The sequence below is a fragment of the Rhinatrema bivittatum genome, chromosome 4, assembly GCF_901001135.1.
Source record: "Rhinatrema bivittatum chromosome 4, aRhiBiv1.1, whole genome shotgun sequence".
Taxonomy (NCBI): Eukaryota; Metazoa; Chordata; class Amphibia; order Gymnophiona; family Rhinatrematidae; genus Rhinatrema; species Rhinatrema bivittatum.
The window spans coordinates 457,140,686-457,161,063 of NC_042618.1; the positions used below are offsets into that span (position 1 = coordinate 457,140,686).

At 40.1% G+C, this 20,378-nt stretch overlaps 1 protein-coding gene across 3 annotated transcripts in view; it reads left to right on the forward strand.

The window, feature by feature from the left end:
* LOC115089123 (protein lin-7 homolog A) overlaps positions 1–8,417 on the forward strand; it is a 132,656-nt gene extending 124,239 nt beyond the window's left edge. For all 3 annotated transcript variants that reach the window (XM_029597111.1, XM_029597110.1, XM_029597109.1), the window contains one exon: positions 6,620–8,417. In XM_029597111.1, coding sequence (XP_029452971.1) covers positions 6,620–6,644 — 25 coding nt within the window. In that variant the 3' untranslated portion in view covers positions 6,645–8,417. The remainder of the gene's footprint in view (positions 1–6,619) is intronic.
* The last annotated feature ends 11,961 nt before the right edge of the window (positions 8,418–20,378 follow it).

The following is a 20,378-nucleotide window of genomic DNA, read 5'->3' on the forward strand; positions in this document are numbered from 1 at the left end:
AAATATTAACACTATTACATTCACTGATAAATAACCAAGATACTGTTTGGTTGTGCACCTCTTTGCCTTTTTATAAAACAACTAGAAATTTAAGATCTATGAATAAAAATCTGCTAGAGGTTCCAACAACATGAATTGCCAGATTGAATGTTACAAGAGAAAGGGCCTTTTCTGTGGCAGGGCCTATATTGTGGCATTTTCTTCCAAATGCTTTAAGGCAAATCACTGATGTCAAAGAATTCAAAAAAATCAATAAAAATATATCTTTTTATAGAAGCTTTTGCAACTCTGAACCAATAACAATCTACTATCCTAATTGCACACTTACTTGACTACTATATTTAAGTTTTCGGCCTCTTCGTTCTTCTGGCTTTTCTGTTGTTTTAGTAATTTAAGTAAAGGGAACATAGTCATGGCATATTAAGTCATTAATTGGAAGTGTAGGGATTTAATATTACAAATTGTATTTTTCTCCTACTGATTTTTATTTATTTGATTTTTATTTAATTTATTATCTATATTTTATTTTATTAGTTATGTAATTTTAAGTTTATATTTTATTATTTTTAGGAATTGATTTATTTTATTTTAATATTATTGTAAACTGTTTTGTTCAATTTGATATTATGAAAGATGGTATAGAAATGTCTTTAATAAATAAATAAATAAATATAGTTCTTCATGCTTGCTGTTATGACAGAAGTAAAATGTAAAAATCAAGCAGCTCTTAGTCCTATATTACTTGACCAATTTTTAGTCACGATACACTTTCAGCCTTGTTTTCTACAGGGAAAGGGGCTTTATAAGATCACTGAGTATGTATGTCTGTCTCAACCCTCTACTCTCTCCCAATAACTTTAGGACCAGTCATCCAATATAATTCACCTTTGTGCTACAGAGTTTAGCATGACTAGTGAACTTTGGCTAGCACTTTTCAAGTGCTTTTGGTGACCTGACACTTAAAATCCACGTTTCCTTCAATTTCCTAGAAAGAAATAGGACTGCATAATTCATTTAATCTGAAAACTCAGAGAGACAGTGCACAATATGATGTCATTACACATTTTGTAAGTTGCCTTGCCATTGGTTAGTGCCTGTTGTAACTAGCTGATTCCATTGTGGCCTAACTGGAAAATATTAATTTCTAATGAATGGTGAGTACATTGTTAAACATTAAGATTTGCCATACTGAGACAGACCAAAAGTCCATTAAGCTCAGAATCCTGTTTCCAACAGTGGCCAAGCCAGGTCACAAGTACCTGGCAGGATCCCAAGGGGGTAGATAGATTCCAAACTGCTTATCCCAAGAATAAGCAGTGGATTTCTGCAACTCTACCTTAATAATGGTTAAGCTGCATTTTAAAAAGGTTTGGACAAGTTCCTGGAGGAAAAGTCCAATAACCAAAATTAACCCAGAAATTCACATAACAAACGCTGCCCTAACCATGCACAAAAATGGAAATGAAATATCATGAAATGTTCACATGCCTCCTTGTTTACATTGATAATTAAAAAAACAAACAAACAGTGGAAATACCTCACAAGCCAATCATATATCAATTCATTTAACAAAAGACAGGCTGCTCTCAGTACAAACTAAGCAATGGCATCGGTGAGATCTATTTTAATTAAATACAATATGTGGCTGCCGGTGGTTTCATGCTGCTAACATAATACAGCAGAGCGTGGGTGCAAGCAAAATGTACATTAAGACTTCAAATCTTTGATCTTGGCTTTCATATTTCAAAGCCACTTTCACCCAGGAAAATGAAAGAAAGAGACTTGAAAAAGGGAAAGGGTTTTTTTTTCCCAGAAAAGACTCAGGTTCGTCTTCAGTCTTTACACAAAATCTACAGAAAAGAACGCCCTCTTTGTGGTTCTCCGACAGGTGGAACAAGAAGAAATTAAAAGGGTTAACTGAGGGTGCGCAGGCGGTCCTGTATGGGTGTTTTAATCTAATTTTGGTTAAACCCCTCACTCTAGTAATAATGCCGCCTATAAAAAAGGAATGAATGCCATAACAGGTTTTGATGGGGAGGGGGAAATGTTTCTCATATCTTTCTTCACAGCCACCTCTTGATCTGCAAATTAGTTATGCCCCAGTCAATCTTAAGGTTTCTTTCCTGTGTTAACCATGGGATACACAAATTATGTTGTTGGGGTTCTCTGAAAATGGATGCTTACAATGTAATACTTGTTAAAGGCTGCCCATGATCAAACATAGAAACATAGAAATGACGGCAGAAAAGGACCAAAACGGTCCATCCAGTCTTCCCAGCAAGCTTATGCTAGTATCTGTCGCACCATGCAGGTTACCCACATACTTATCAGTTTCCCAGACCATCAAAGTCAGGGCCCTTGTTGATTGCTGTTTGAGTCCAATTCCCCATTATCTCTTGCCATTGAATTGCCTCTTGGCGCTGAATATCGGGCCTACTATCTCTTAGAGAAACAACAAAAGATAATATAGACATCGCTCAGGGGTTATAGGCATTGTGAAATACATGACTAACCATCAAGTGCCTTCAGCCACTCAAGGGATATCTGTATTGCACAATGATGTGCACTCTGTAGTACCTTATTGTTCATTTAATCAGTTCAGTTTGTATTTTTATAGTTTTATTTCTAAAAAAAAAAAAAAAAAGCAATTAAATCTGTGGAAATGCAGTATATGTATGTTTCTACGTAGTGTAGATCATCAAAAGATGCATGTATCCAGAAAAGCCTTCCATGGCCACAACTTGGCATGTTGGGTTAAACAATCATTGTAAATAAAAACCTTCATCTCCAGTGCTCTTGCTATGATTCAGACAGACTCTGAAAGTGAGCTCAGTCTGCTGACTGCTGGCAGGTTGGCTCCATAAACAATAATAGTTGAAACAACTGAAGAATATATTAGAATAGTTTCACCAGCTAAGGCCATTCATTAAGCAATCAAAGGTGTAATTACTGGAAACTAGCTAGAAACCTGAGACCCAAACCATCAAACTAAATCCAAGGATTTTCTCTTGGTGGGATTTATCAAATCACGATCCTAGATCTTGATAATCTGCTGAAATTGGGGAGGAAATGGCAAAATCCTCAGTTGGAGTGCTGTAACCTCTTGTCTCTTCTGAAGTTTTACTTTAATGAATTAAAAGATTTTTAATAAATTCTAGGCATTCTATTTCCATTTGCTGTTAGTTTATCCAAATAATTATAATTTCTACCAAAACATATTGTTGAGAATACTTTTTCTTTAATATTTTTAAATGAAACATTTCTTCATTGGAAGATAAATGAGCAGGTTATACAATTACAAAAATGCTCGCAATTGCTTACTCTGTACTCCCAGGATGCATAAGTTGGATAAAACATATGAAAGGGAGAGCTGGTCTAAGAATGGGTTCTTGTATGCTCATCTATCAAGAATGGGAGAGAACCAAAAAATTAAGAAAACAAACTTGACTTGGGTAAGCAGTCCTCGGGTACCTAACCAGATTTATTCAGCTCAAAACACACTGGGAGTTAGTCACTGAGTTACTTTCCATGGTAGGAACCCCAAAGTCCCATAACAGTGGACAGCATGGTTTAGGCAGCCTTTTGGTTTCTGGGAGCACTTCCCATTTCCCAGTTTGACCTCACAACGGCTCCCAAAGCCAATTTTTCAGGCAGTCAAGCCTATACAGCTGACATCTGGGCTTTACCCTTAACTACAGCAGTGTAGAAAGGAACAATCATGAACCAGAGTAGGCCCATTGGTCCTTATCTGTCGTCATGTATTATGTTATAATGTTTGATTAGCACTCAGACTATCCTTCTGTCTAGTTATGCATGTTTGTGATATGTATCTAGCCTAATCCATCTGCAACTCAATGTAACATTCAAAGGAGTAGTTAAATACAAGACTAAAGGCTGGGCCAGATCTGAGTAAGACCACAGAGCTGAGCTAGTCACCTTTCTGGTGGGGTCACTAGGATCAGATGAATCATGGAGGTGACACGCTCATTCCATTGTCCTATTGTCCCTTGCTGGTTGTAGAGCAGAAATAAGAATTGTCTTATAGGAGGAAATGTCCCTCAGAACTGATAACAATTCCTGGTGCTACCTGGACATGAGGCCTATAATATGAGGAAGATATTAAAAAGACTATTACTCCCCATTGCAGGGGGGCAAGATGGCGTCCTGAGTGAGACACGGAACCAGAGCAGGTCCTTACCTCATTAAAGAAAGCTATTTTTGAGCTTCCTGATGCCGCCAAAAAGAAAGGGGAAGGAGAGGGTGTTTCCCTCAATCCCTACTCAACTTTCAGAGCAAGCCCTGATAACCACCTTCCTGTCTCAGGAAGCTGAAAATTTCGGGGCGGTGTTCCCTGCTGCGAATGTGCCTGGAGGAGTGGCAGCTTTGCCTGGGGCGGAGGTTTCCCTCAGCCCCCCTGACATTCGACCGCTGGCAGCAAGAGGACTACCAATCCCAGACGCCCTGCAGGAGTCGCAGATCGATGAGGTCAGTGGCACGCGACTGCAGGAGGATTCAACAGAGGGGACGGTACAACCAGGAAGTGGAGAAGATGGTTTCAGGGTTCCAGCACCCTCCAAAATTAACCCTACATCATCGGGTGAGCATCCTTAGGTCCCGGCAAGGCCTGCAGTCGTAACCCTGGAGTCCCTGTGGGAGCTAACAGCTGGGCTTACCGTGGCTGTGAAACAATGCATTAGTAAGATGGATTTACTTACTTCTCAAGTTAATCAAAACATTCAAGCTCAAGAAAATTCTCTATCATTGGTTCAGACGTCTGTTGCTAAAGTAGAATCCGATATACTTCAAATTAAGAACGTTAATGCGGCAACAATCAAAGATAGAGTGGCCCTATCTCAACGTTTAGAAATGCTGGAAAATTGGAATCATCGCCTGAACTTGAGATTGATAAATTTTCCACGAATAATGGGAGAACTGCCGATAGTTACCTTTAAAAGATATCTTACTGAGGTGTTACAATTATCTGAATCACAGTTTCCTTTGATTAATAAGGTTAATTTTCTGCCTGTAAATAGCCCCCAAAATCATTTAAATGATGCAGGAGTTCCACCACTTGACTTTCAGAACCTAACTACATTTCTTGAATCTTCAGCTATTGAAATAATTGAATGTTCTACTTTGTTGGTATCGCTCATATCAGAACAAGACATCAGCAAATTAATGTCTTGCTATTTCAAACATTTAAATTCCTTGCTTCATGGTAGTAAGGGTCCGCATGTTTCCTGACATTTCAAAGGTTACTCAGGAAAGGCGAAAAGCTTTCTTAAATATGAGACAGGAAGCAATGTCTTTGGGTGCCACATTTTTATTGTGATATCCATGCAAGTGTATCATAAAGAAAGAATGATTCCTACATATTTTTCACCCTGGAACAGCTGAGAGTTTACTAAGACTCGTTATCTATTCATGCTGTAACATAAGTAATGGTAAGATAATGGTAAGATAAGAACAGCTCTGTTATCAGTTAAATGCTTTTTCCTTTACATTTTCTTAAATACTCCTTAAAATATATGCCCCCTCGCTAAGGTTGTATTAAGATTTGGTATAATCCACTAGAATTGAATTTCTTGAATATTTTTTTTTCTAATATGTAATAATTCTGGTTTCTGAGTGTATTTGAACATTCATAAATAAAGAATTAAAAAAAAACAAAGACTATTACTTATCTTTTCATGGGACAAGAGTTGCAATAATGTTATTTCCTGGCTTGTTCACTAAACCATGTTAGAACCATGCACTGATACACTTTTTTTTTAACATGCTCACTTCTTCACTGGGCGGTTCGGTAAACCAGTGGTTCTCACCCCAGTGCGCAAGAAACAGCTCAGCAGTCTGGTTTTTAGGATATCCATAATGAATATGCATGAGATCAATTTGAATGCACTGCCTCTATTGTATGTTAATCTTTCTCATGCATATTCACTATGGCTATCCTTCAATTCAGACTGACTGGGTGTCTCCCGAGGACTGGGTTGAGAACAACTACACTGAACTGCAGTAGGAAAATACTGTCGATTAATGAATACTTCAGTAAAGTATGCACGCTAAAATGTCAACGTACACATTATAGAAAAAGTGTTTAACTACACTTCCAGATTTGTGCATTAAAATAGTTTGTGCTATGTTGAAATCAGCAGAGTTTCCTGATTGTGCATACCAATGAGCTCATGAAAATGATTACACATACGTGCACACCGGTTCTCTGCATTACTGCTAGCACAAATTAGATTACCCGCATACCGCTTTTTAGCGCTCACTAATGTGGTATTAAATGCTTATTAACAAATTACTATGGTTTAGGAAGTTGGCCTCTTAATTTGCTTTAAATTTACTTTTCAGTTGTTAAAAAAAAAATGACATAGCTTTTGTTAATGGACTTCTGCTGCTCGTGGTTTCTGTTGTCCTCCAGTGGTTTTTCTCTCTGGCTCTGGCCAGAGGCCACTTAGCTGGAAGCAAAGCTTCTGTGGGGACCACTGCTTCAGTAAGCCATGTCCCCATTAAAGTGGTAGGGCCACATGGCTTTAAACCTCCTTATATTCTTTGCAACTGTTGTTAGTTGAAAAGTTCTTTTGCTCTCAGATTGTGCTTCTTCCCATTCCAGGTTCTTCCTGAGGAAGAAACACTAAACAAACATGGATTTCCAGTATCAAGAAATCACGGCCTCTTGCCGGCATTGCACAATATTTATAAAGCTGCCCTCGTCAAGAACCTGTGAACACGTGAGTGACAAAGGCAACTCCAGGTGCTCAGCCTTCCCAGAAAGGCTACACGGTATGGGGCAGTGCCATTGCCAGCCCTAAAGTATCCTGTGCCGCTACAGGAAAGGAAGCAGATCTGTTACTTTTCAATCAAGAAAATCTTTTTTTACCGAAGGTTTGGAGCAGTTGTACTCAGCGAGGAAAAGCCCAGTGATTGCAAAAGTCTCTGACCAATTAAAACTAGAACAAACAAACAAAAAAAAATCCATGCATTATTTTTCGTAATAATCTCTTGCACTACATATTGTAGAGTTGTTTCTATATGACTTCCAGTTTGTAATAAAGGTAACCTTTTATCTTCTCTAGAAATAGTAAAAGTCACTATATTTATACTGTTTTCATCCTGTTGGTACAACTGACTTTTTACTGTGTTGGTTTTCATATTTTTTTATTCAATATCACTTAGATAATTGGATGAAGTAAACCATATTTTGCCTACTTTAATTTGTCTGACAAAACTAGAAATCTTTCGCACTATATCTTTAAATATGAGTGTTATTTGTTTTAAACCAATATATACTATCCCCACATACTATATAGTGTGCGTGTGTGTGCACGCGTGTGTATGTGTATGTGTGTGTGTATATATATATATATACACACACACATACTTTCTGTACTACATGTATATGTACAGTATATATAAATATGTCCTTTATATATGCACACACTAGATATATATAAGTATACATATATATTGTATACATATATATCTATAGCGACTGTACTTGTTAATCAAATACGATCTTTGCTTATCACGTTTTTATAGTAAGAGGTTTGGTAAGAGCTGCTGTATTGGCAGATGTTAGTATAATAGATATAAGCCAATATTTAGCAATTTCCCAGTTAGTAACTGTTGGCGCACTTTCTGACAGTATTATTTGTTTTATTAGTGCTGTCATACTGCTGTACTAATCTGTCTGATATTTTCTGTCTGTTATTTATGCCAAACCTACAATGGAAACCATAAACCCAACATTCCTATAAAGGTTTGCAGGTCTACAGTATGTCATAGAATATTATTTAGATTATATTTTTTACTGAAAGGCCATCATGAAATTGAGATATATTTAATAACTCTAAAAGAAATATAACATAGCAGACATTGGCTGATTAGAATCATTTAGCCTAGTCAGGTTTCTCAGTTACTCCAACCCAAGCTGCTCTATCTGAAGTTCTCTCTTGCTGTCAGCCATGCAAGCTTGACTGCCAATACCGTTCTAGCTGAAGCTATCACCCTTCCTTACCCTGATCCTCTTAACTCCACTCACTGCACTAAGTATATTTCCCAGCTGTCAGCCATACAAGCTTGACCACCTGCAAGGTGTTTCTTCTCCCTAGCTGGGTAGTATAGCCAAGTCAACATTCTTGCCATGCTCCCCCCTGATAATATCTGAGAATGTGCCAAGGTCTTGATCTTTCGTGTCTGTTGACCTTGCCTCCTTTTTTTGGGCTTATTAATACAATATGTACATAAAGATACATTTCTCAATTAAAACTGTTTGTAATGCTTTTCTTCCTTTCTCATGGATTGTGAAATGTGAATATTGCAAAAGCTAAGCATTGTTTGTATATTTATTTGACCATTATGTTTAAATCAGTTTTGTGTTATCGCTCAATAAATACGTCCTGCTGCTACAATGACAGTTTCAGTCTCTTTCCCAAAAATTGAATATGCAAAGTGATTGAGATTTTGACTGATAGTTGCTGCTCCAAGGATTTGCACCGGTTATCTTCTTGGGGGTCAAAAAAGGTTTTACAGATGCCATCAGCTGAAATGTCACAGCATTAATTGTTTTCAGAGATCTGGTAACCATATTGGTACAAGAAAGAACAAGATGGACTACAGGAGATTATGTCATGCAGCTCTGTGCTAGAAGAGGAATAGACATCACTGGAGACTTGAGGGACAAGTTTTAGGCAAAGGGATTCTCTGCTATTTCAAAATAGTGCCAGGTTAAATTGATTTTCAGTGAGGTTTGCACTTTTTACATCCTTCATTTTGCCCACAACTTAAATTTGGCCCTGATCATTTTGGTGTTGAAATAAAAAAACAACAGTTGAAGTCTTGGATACAGATAAATATGGAGATGAAAGAAATCTGCACATCTGAGAAACCCTGGAATATTATAAAGCCTTTTCCCTTGGAACTGCTATCAGCGATGGAAATGAATGCCTTTGTGCGCTGTGGAATAAAGGAACAAAGCCTTGTTACATCAGTAAACTGCTTTCAGCTTGCCCTGGATAGGTGGCACACATATAGAATAAATCACAATAAATAAAGAAAAGGGAAATGGAGTCGGGGGGAAATTTAGAGGATGATCAAAGTGCAGCAGCAGAAGTATACACTTTAGAGATGCTACCCAAAGTGTTTCAACTCAAAGAAAAAGAAAATGAGCACACCCTTTCCTTTACAATTTTCTCTGTTTGTCTCAGAGGGCAGAACCAGGATCTTACAGCTTTAAGAAGTACCTGGAATTTGAACTTTGCAATTTATAATATCAAGAACAAACTAGTTCTGATCAATGTCAGAAAAAGAGTAGTTCAGGGGAGCTAATTGTGGTTGTTTCTATGACATTTCAAAGATACTGGACAGTTTTTTTTATTAAAGCCAGAATGCTCCAAAAGAGAAATGGTAGGAGCTGTTTTAATATCTCCTTCCACAAAACACCATTTAGATATGACATCACAGTATACACTGGTTTTCCATGTAATGTAGCATACGGGGTGTTGGTGTGAAACAACTGGAAAATCGTTTGCAATGGAATGAATCCAGTAGAAATTTGTGTTAAACAAATAAACATCTATTGCACATTCAGTCCATTAAGATCTTTCGCCATGTACGTTTAACATAGAAACATAGAAATGACGGCAGAAGAAGACCAAACGGCCCATCCAGTCTGCCCAGCAAGCTTTCACACTTATTTTTCTCATACTTATCTGTTACTCTGTCCGCTGAGGTCAGGGCCCTTATTGTTAACTTTTTGGTTCTAGTTACCTTCCACCCTCGCCATTGATGTAGAGAGCTGGAGCTGCATCAAAGTGAAGTATCAAGCCTAATTGGTTAGGGGTAGTAACCGCCACAATAAGCAAGCTACTCCCACCCTTATTTGTTTACCCAGCCTGTGCCATTCAGTCCTTGTTGATTGTTGTCTGAGTAGATCCTTCTCTCTGTCTGTCCCAAAGTTGTAGAATGATCTCCCATTAAATCTAAGGGAAGAAAAAGATTTGGGATTTCTGAAACTGTTGCCTAATGGGATATGTCTTCTGACGACCGAATTGGTTACTTTTAGGGGTAGATTTTAAAATGAGTGCGTGCGGCGTACATGTGCGCGTGCTACCCGGCGCGCGCACATGTACACCAGATTTTATAACATGCGTGCACAGGCACGCACATGTTATAAAATTGGGGGTCGGCGCATGCAAGGGGGTGCACAATTGTGCACCTTGAGCGCGCCGAGCCTGCTCCGAGCCGCGCTGCTTTCTCTCCCTCCCAGGCCGCTCCGAAATCGGAGCGACCTCAGAGGGAACTTTACTACCCCCCACCCCATCTTTTCTTTCCTTCCCCTACCTCCCCCGCCCTTTCCCCCCTACCTTTTCCTTTTCTTTACTTTTGTTTCAAAACTTACTTCAGCCCTGGGGCTGAAGTAAAGTTGCACGCGCCGGCCAACTGCCGGCGCGCAATCCCCGGCACAGCAGCAAATATGGCCACTGTGCCGGGAGCCTGACCCCGCCCCGCCCCCTTTTTGCAATCCCTCTGGATTTACGCGCGTTACCTTTTGAAAATCCAGCCCTAATTGTATTAACTTGGGGAGATTTTTTTTTTTGGGGGGGGGAAAGGTAATTTAAGAGGATTTGACTGGACATTGTTTGTAATATTTATTTATTTATACATTTTTATATACCGACATTAGATCAGTGATGTCACATCAGTTTACAGTGATGTCACATCGGTTTACAGTGATGTCACATCGGTTTACAATTAATGTTGCACATTGCTTAGGCAATTAACAATAATAAATAGATAAATAAATTTGATCTTATTGTTTGCTTTCGAGGAAAAGAGCTTCTACAACTAACTCATGGCACAACTGCTGCTGCTGTGAGTTACTGAGACTCCTCTCCTCACTCGTTGTTTAAATTGATGCACAAAGTCCTAAATTTGAAAAGTGCTACCCAACTAGGGGAAACAACTGGGGCCATAGAGTCCTTCCAACTTGCTACTGAGCAGGACAGTGTTCAAAGCTAGTAACCCAGGTAAATACGCCCTGAAAATTGCACTCCCCCCCCCCCCACACACACACAGACCTAAAAGGTACCCATACACATAACCTTAGCCACACTAAAAAGAGATGTTCCTTTTGGTCATGTTTAAGTCCGGGAAATGTGGCAACCCCATCAGGATCTCCATTAGATGGCCCTAGCCTAGGACATGGGGTGAGGAGCAAACCATTTCCTAACAGCACCCCCAGTGGGGCAGCTAGAATGGTGAGCTCCCATCTGCACAAAAGCAGGTAGGCAAGGGGTTTGATGGGGCATTTTTATTTGCTAGGTTTAGAAGGTGAAGGCATGATTTCTGTTGGTTTCCCTATTCCTGGTAGATTTGGGCCTCACAGCCATAGTGCCCGGGTAAGATAGGGGCAGCTTATATTTTTCTTTTCCCTATCCTGGTGGGAGAGGTTTGTCGCTAAGATTTTGACATTTGTTTCAAGGAATTTTTTTATTTTCTCTTCTTGAGTCTTGGACCTTGGGTAGGATAGGGAAAGAGGAGCTGCTGATTCCTTCTCACCCCTAGTGCTTGGACAGCGGTGACTCTTGAGTTGTGTAAACAACTAACTTGGTGTTAAGATTTTTTTTTTTACCATTTTTGTTTGGAAGGAAGTTCTTACTCTTCCTGCACAAGAGCGGAGAGGAGAGGAGAACTGAGTGCAAAGGCTTTTCATCTGAGAGCCCTTGCTGGAAAGAGAGAGAGGATTTTGGAGTGGTGATGATGGAATACATCTCAGAACCCAGGTATTGTGGGAAACAAGGATCCTGAAAAGATAAGAAAGGCCCCCCTGCTCTGGAAGGTGAGACCAAGGCAGGACCCCAATTCTGAGAAACATGGTCACAGAGGAAGAGAGAGACAACTGGAAATAACTTTGTGTAGGAAACCTTTGTTTTCCCTCAGTAACAGAAGTGTACTATCTGTATGGGGAGGCTTACAATAGAACTAGGCAGAGAGGGTTAGATTTTTGCTCCCTCATGTGGGAGTTGCAGATGGTGTGTTCTAGCTGTTCATCATCCTCAAGCACCATTCATCCTCAAGGATGTTTAGTTGGATTTTCCTGTGGACGGGAGCTTTCAATCTCCTGCCCCTTATTATTGAAGGGAGGAGAGTCTGGTTTTCCCTTAAGGGTCTGCCTGCCAGTTTGACCCAGTTTAGTGGTGGTTTACTCTCTTAAGACAATTTTTGAGAACTCTATTGTGAGACCTTTGGTTCCCCTTTTTTTGCAGTGGATTGCAGTGTCCCTGTTTGAGGCTGCATCAAGGGGTAGGGAAAATCTGCAGTTTGCTGTCTCACCTTCAGAGGATGGACTTGACAGTGACCTGATGCAGAGGAGTTTCAACTGTATTTGGACTATTTCCTCATTTGAGAAGCAAGGATGTTTTTTCACCCTTCCCCCAGTTTGGAGTTAAATACTATTTTTGTTTTGCTTTTTTTTTTTTTTTGAACTGAGCACCCTTGGTGAATCCGTTTCCATTACAATTGGAGAGTGATGTCTTTCATTCTTGAGGAATCTGAAGATTGAAGGAATCTTCATAGATGGAAGTTCTGCCCATTGCAGAAAACAAAGGGGCTGAAGGTATTAAGAACCATATGATGTGAACTCAAAGTGAGATGTAATTGGGAGGAGAGTGCCCATCAGGTACTGACTTAGTACCCGATACACTAACAGCCAAATTGTAAATCCCCTGTGCACCGCGCACATCTTCAAAGTGACCCAGCCATACACATAACCCCTGTTATGGGCCAGGCCCAGATAAAGGGGTGGTCTGGGGGGCAGAGAGGGGCAGTCCAGGGGGCAGGGAGAGGCAGGGCTGGAGGTGGCCAGTACAGCGGCCATTTGCTGCTGTGTCGGGCTGATGCGCGCAAGTTACTACTGCTCCGGAGAGGCAGCAACTTCAAAAATTAAAAAAAGAAAAAAGAGGGGAGATTTAGGGGGTGGGGAGGAGAGGGGATGGGATGGGAAAGGAAGGTTAGGCAGGGGGTTAGGGAAGTTCCCTCCCAGTCCACTCCTTAATTGGAGCGGATTGGGAGGGAACTGGGAAAGTGCCGACTGTGTCGCCTCGCAGACTTGCAAATGTACAACCCCCTTGCGTGCGCTGGCGTGAACATGTTATAAAATTGGCACATACCTTTAAAAATCTACCCCTAAGGGGTTTTCCCATAGACACAAAATAAAGCTGATCCTAAGAGAGCCAAAGTATTACAGAAGACTTCAGGAAAGGAATGGAACTGGGACATCTTCTAATAAAGATTTTGGGAAGAAGCTGGGAATTAAAATGGGAGTTGGAAGAGGACTGAACCATCTTCAGTCTTATAAATCTGAGGAATGTGAGTAACTGAGAAAATGTTACGTGTGCTTCCAACGAAGGCATGAGACTTTGCTGACAGAGTGAGCTCACAAGTTTATTAATCTTTCTGCTGTCCCATTATTTATTGACTTTATCTAAATAAAAAATGAAACCAACTATTCTTCGCTCATCAAAAGCAACCACCAGTAAACGGAGCTGGAAACCACTTTACTGTATGTGCGACGTTTCCAGCAAGAGACTTGGGGAAATTATGAGCGTGAGGTACTGAGGACGAAAAATGGCTTGTAGAGGGACACGGACACTGCAAAAGGGGCTTGGAATTTTTATCCCCCCCTCCCTCCCCCCACTGCGAGCCCTGGATATCAGATTGTGTTTTCTCTCCATGGAGAGAATGAGAGAGAGGTGTGCAGAAAGGGTCCATATCCCTTACCTATGTACCCTGGGTGTCAGCTAAAGGATCTGTCCCGCCCTGGGATTACATTTGTGCAAGGAGCCCTTGGTTTCCTTACCAGAAGGGCCAAACCAAAATTCTGGGGAAGTACAGAGAGTAGGTGGAAGCAGAGGTTCGGGTGTGGCTCCCCCATGTAGGAGACATGGATGATGTGCTCCCAACCTTTATAAAACCCTGCCAGAGTGGATTTCAGTTTGGAGTGCTGGAAGCTTATGTTAACCTTTTATGAGCAGCATATTTTATGCTGCATCACGTTGATTATTTTCCGGGTTAGGCCTCTGGGATCTCTCTATATAGAGACTTGGGACAAGAAAGAAGACAGAGTGCCCTATCCCTGTAGTGTTTTGTCCATGTTTTTAGTTGCCACCAGGAGGAAGCTATTTTTCCACCCTTCCTGCCTCTCTTGGGTTGCTTTTGTGAGTAATATTTTGTGTTTGCATATTAGGGATGTGAATCTTTTTTCTAATGAATTGAAATATCGTATGATATTTCTAAATTTGTTATATATCGGATATAAAAAGAAATGATCACTTTCCCCCCCGAATTTTCGTAAAAATCGTTTTTTGGGTTAGTGCACACTAAATCTCAGAAAAATGAGATTTTCCCGCGGGCAGACGAACCCGAAAGTGGGAACGAGTGGGCACCCGATTCACATCCCTATTGCAAATTACCGAGTACTCCAGGGCCCAGTCGTTGCTGGTTAGAGGAAAGGTGCCTTTCTTTTTGAAAGGACTGGAGGAGAAGATGTGTCTTATTCATCTCCAAAGAGAAGAAGTTGAGATATGCTGCAAGAATATAAATTATATAAATAAATATGAACTCCGTGATAAACATCAGAGAAGAGTGTGTGATAAAGTGCCCATCAGGTGCTACAAAGTGGAGAGTGAGGACTATGGGACTTTGTTCTGATTTTGAGAAGTAACTTGGGATAAACTTCTTTTTCATTTCTATGGCAGGATCTGGTGAGATAATTACAAAGTAAAGAGAAGTAAAGAGTCAGATTATTCAATGAATTGGCTGAGGAAAATGGTGTTGAATATGGAGGCATAGAACACACTTGAGGCAGCTTTCATCGCAGGCAGCAAGAGAAGGGGTGAGCCCTCACGAGGCTCTTCCTTTTATTGTACATTCATACAAAGGCAGATGATGTATCATTACATGATTGGCTACTTTCCCCATAGCAACAGACGAGTCCCTACACTATTGGCTTTGGCTCAGGGGGTGTGCGCGGATCATCTCATTGGCTGCTGAAATCTATACCTCCTGACTTTGTCCTGCCTCTGACTAGGGATCACCCAGCCCCTCTTTCAGGCTAACAGGATTAATTATAAGCCAGAGAAATACATGACAGTCAGGTATCCTTTCCTAGGCAGAGACTTAAGCACAAGTGATGCTTTTATTCAGGCAAAGGTCAGGGAAGTTAGTGTTTAAACCCCATATTGGCCTGCTGGCAAAGCTTATATTTCCCACATCTCACCCTTTCTGTTTTTGTTTAGGCAGCTCAATAAAGCTTTAGACCCTTACTGAAATCTGTTATGTCTTGGTATGGGCTGGAAATAGGGGAAGGGGGATTATGGAGAGAAGAAAGCTGATTCGACGTGGTGTGCCAGCTGCCGATGAGCTCCTGAATCTCCATATCACCCAGAGCTGGTGCAGGTGGTGTGCCAACGCTGCAGGGCTCAGGATTCCCTATTAGGCATCTTACAAGACATCTTTGTATCTGGGCTGAGAGCAAGGTTTCAGTATGGATATGAGGTTGGGTATGCACTGAATACAGCATCACAGGCAGATAATTAAGACAATTATGGTCATTATAATAGAAATCACCCTTTTGAGACCAGAAATATCAGGGAGTCAGGACCATAGCCAATCCCATGGAGAAGCTGGTATTCTGTCTGAAAGTGGTGCATCAGCAACCATGGTTTCTATCTGCTCTATGGTATGTGTGAGGTTTGCTTTATAGTCTGATATGTACACACAGCAATGAGATCCAATTAATGCACAAACACCACCCTTTAAAGCTAAAATTGTGTCTAAGGTATAGCTGTTCTATAATGCTACTTCTCTAATCTGAGAAACTTCTGTTGTGAGTAGTTTTAATGCATGGACTGTCTGATTAAATATGGCAGCCGTCCAGTTAGCTAGGACGTGTAAATCTCTGTAATTCATAGCTGTCCCCATTGGGGGAAACAGGCTTCTAGCTATCTGAGTTTCTGTATACTTTCCTATGGGATTATTTATCGCCTCCCTTTTGTTACGGAGCCTTGCTTTGGGTAAATTTTTGACTGCATAGTATGAGGGGAGGATGTAGCCTAAAGTGCATCTGTCTTTCCATCTTGGGGAAATGTACATATATGCTCTACGCCCACATAACATCCATATGTTTCCTAACAGATTAGTGGACATGTCATTGGTTATCATTTGGGCTATATAACTACAAAAGGTAAATCCTTCATCCCCTCTATACTTTCTGTACTTGCTTGGGTCTCCCACTGCACATCCTGAAATCTGCCAATTGCATACATATATGTGGTATAATTATGTAAGTGTTCAGTGATTAATACAAAGGTTCGGTTACAATATGGATATTTCCCACCTGAATCCCCTTTCCATCCCCTGTATCATAGTCCCAACAAAGAGCGGCAGTCTCTTGAATACGGCTGCCGATGTGTAGTATGGTATTATTAACTGGAGAGTTAATAAAAACCTCTCTGTAAAGGATAATTAGTCCATACTGTAAGGTTAAATGGTACAGCATGCATCAGTCGTTCTCCGCAGGCATGGGTTGGCACGTGTGTGCAGATCGAATTCGCCATAGCTGGAGAAATAAGGCAGAGGATGAGGATGTAGAACACAATTGTTAATGAGTTGGCATTCAGGCAAGAAAAAACGGCTAATAAGTTCTCTGGAGTTTTCTCAAGGCCTTGCTGTTCCAAGAGTTGTGCAGATTGGTTGGATAGGGCCTTGATCTGTCCCCAGGTCATGTGGTGCTGCTTTTTGCAAGGAATCCGGTTTCTGTCCTTCTGAGGGCTGTGGAGGCTCAGGGAGAAGTTGGGGATCGGGTCCTGTAGACCTGGACACCTTTCCATCTTTCCCCGGCTTGATATACCTGTGGAAGCAAGCAGAGAAACATATCCTCGTTCCCCATTTTAAGGGAACGGGACCATACCAGACATTAAATATTCTATACAAAACTGATGGCTGTGGGTGACTAACCCTAGTCCCATAATGATTACTCATGGCTGTGGTCTTATGTGAACCTGATATGTTTAGATGATTTAAAGTAAACAATACTTTGTTCTTGTTCAGCCAGTCCTTCTTAGGGGGAAATCCAGGGGCAATCCCTCCTTTTTCTTTTTGTTTGGTCCAGAGCTCTTAAGCGTATGATTGGCTCTCTCCACAATGGCTTGCCCTGTGGTGTTGTAGGGGATGCCAAATAAGTATTTAATGTTCAATTATTGACGAAATTCATGTAAAGGAATGGCTGCAGTAAGCAGAGCCATTATTAGTTTTCAGAACAGAGGGTAACCCCATTATCAAGAGAGTTTTTATGCAGTGATCAATTTTCATTCAGTAAAATAGCAATAAGTGTAAATTAATCATTTAAAGGAAAAGTCATTTGCAGTAAGCAGAATCAAATGACAAGTATATTAGACATTACATTAAACATATGTTACACAAGACTGACATATATTCATTCATCCTGCAAATATTCATTTACACAAAACTGACACATATTCATATTCATTCTGCAAATATTCATTCATAGTCTTCTTGGCATCAAGACAGACAACAGATAACACATAATATGAGCAAAAAATCTTATCAAAAAGTTATCAAAAACAAAATTAGATCAAGGGTCAAAAGTCAAAAGGCATTAGAAAAATGTTAAAATAAACTGCAAAGTGTTCACCTTCACATCTCCTCATGGCAGGAAGGCTGTAAATCTGGAAAATATTAAAAACTGGCATACAGCAAAAAATTTATTAAGGTAAGGATTAGTGAAATTCTTACTTTTTTAACCTTGGAGAATCAATTCTATCATTCAATTTAATAAAATCAATTTGGATTTGCAAGAAAAGGCTTGGGAGGGATTGCTTTAGATGTAGCAACCTCTATCAGTAAAAAATTTAAGGTTCAGAATTCTGTATAAATTTTGTGAAAAAGAAAATAAAACTGAAGTTTCTTTAATACAGAAGGTCTGTAGGCCTGAAAAATAAAAACTATTATACAACAGAATTATTAAAACAATAATATAATATAACTTGTAGAATAGCATAGCGCCTCCTAGTGGAGACCCCATCATTACTTTATAGATTGCAACTATTGTTCCAGGTTGCAATCAATAATACTCTGAGCTTACTTTCAATGTGGAATATCAGAATAGAATGTCTTCATATAATTATTAGAATAGGAAATTAAACACGCTGTTCAGTAATTTCAGTTCAGTATTAACGAAGTTTGAAAGTATTAAAAGATTAACAGAAAGAGAGTGAGACGAGGAACGGCTAGTACAGGAATGCTGAGTTATAACATATAGAAACTAGAGAGAGAAATTGCAGTACTGAGTTATAGCATATAGAAACTAGAGAGAGAAACTGCAGTACTAAGTCCAGTTTTTTTTTCTTTTCAAAAGTTCTCCCTCCCTCCCCCATGAGTGGCAAGCAAGAGTTAACAGAAAGACAGTAAAGGGGGGGAGGAGCAGTGTTTCTCAAAAGAAAAGAACTGCACCCAAGGAGTTAATCCTTCAGTCAATAGGAACTTAAAGATAGCATTGTTTAACAATAGATAACATCAACCACAGACAATGGCTTGGCAAGGATTTGCTGATTCCTTGCAGACAGATACTATTTTAATTTACTTTTGTCCTGAAAGGGAGAATCACAGTAAAAATATAAGTTCTGTATGCTAGCAATTCAAACTATTGCTATAAACTTAAATCTCAGAGAAATGGAGTCATTTTAAATGAGCCAAATTAATTTTGCAAAAAGTGAACATTTCACAGGAAAGTCACACAGCAATTGTTCAAATTTCAGTACAGTTTTAACATAAGGCTGTGCATACACTTTGTGGGGGAAAATACTCTCAAAGTATGCAGATTTTTTGTAACTGAATTCAAATAGAAACTACTCCTTAAGCATGCAGTCCCTCTGCAACTGAACATCGAAGACCAAGAGAAACCATTTTTTCCAAATTTGTACTGTCTGCACAGTTACTTTGCCGCCTAATCTGGTCTGCAATAGGTCATTGAAGTGTATAATTAAATCATTTTTTTCATAGTGATTTTTTCTTTGCTTGTAACGCAGGAGTCTAATTAAATCCTTTTTTTCATATTGATATTTTCTTTGCTTGTAACGCAGGAGTGCAGCTGCCTGGCCCAAGGTCTTATACGCTGATTTCTTTGAAGACCTGTGGGCATAGCCACTGCTCATGGCACTCCGGGCACTCAACTCTATTGCTGCCACACCCAGCTCTTTAATCCATTTTGTAATAGGAGAGGCTTGAATCCCTTTCAATAATTCCTCTCTTGTGAGATTTCCATGTTCTAGGTGAAATCCCATGCTGACCGCGGCACATAAATTGTTACCGGGAGCAGTGGTTTGAGATGGTAATTTACCTGGACAAATTGATGATGCAGAATTAATGACTGTCTCAGGCAATGGCAAATGGGGGTACAGGGAGTGGTTGGTGGGGGAAGGGGGTTGCAGGCAAGATGGAGGAAGGCTAGTTTTTCTGACCTCAGTGTTTTCAGTTTCCTGGGGCCTTTTCTCTGAGGTGGACGCAGAGGAAGCCACAGGAGCCATGTGAGTGTGTGTCCCCAGATGTTCTATTTCATTTTCTGTCCCCCTTTGTTCATGGTTCTTTTCTGTGATGGGGAAGGCTTGAAGTCCTTCTAATAATTCTTCTCCTGTAAAGTTTTCTTTCTGCTGTTTCTGCTGACATTCAATGCTAATCGCCCCACCCAGGCCAGGTTGTGGCTCAATTGTTCTCAAGGACTGCTTTTCTAAAGAAGTGGGGAAGGTGTGAATGGGCTTGGGTGTGGGTATGGAGAGCTGATACAAAGAATTTGCTGTCTCTGAGGGAGACTGAGCATAAGATGGGGGAAGGGTATTCTGATTGAGTCTGCCTGCTTCTAAAAGCACATGGTTTGAAACTGCTGTCTTTAAACTTTTTTTTTCTATGTGTTCGATGGCCTCTGTACATTTTTGCCAGATTAATCTTTGCTTTATGGGAGCTCTGAGAGCCGTATGAAGACAATTGCCGATTAAAATCCAGTCCTGGGTATTTAGAGTTCCAGCCTGTGAATACCAAGGGCAACGGCAAGCTATTTCACTTATTAATTTTTCTAAGTCCCCCAGGCTGATTTGCGCTATTTTTCTTCTGGTGATGAAATAATGATTATTGATTATTTTCTGCAGCTCTCTGACATGTAACCTCTGCTGTACAGTCAAATCATTGCCCATGCTCACGAATGTGGGGAACAAACTTGCTGAGAAATACTTTAAAATTTACTAAGAAGTACTTTATTAAAAATATTACGATTGCAAATCTGTTGAACGGTACGTACCTTA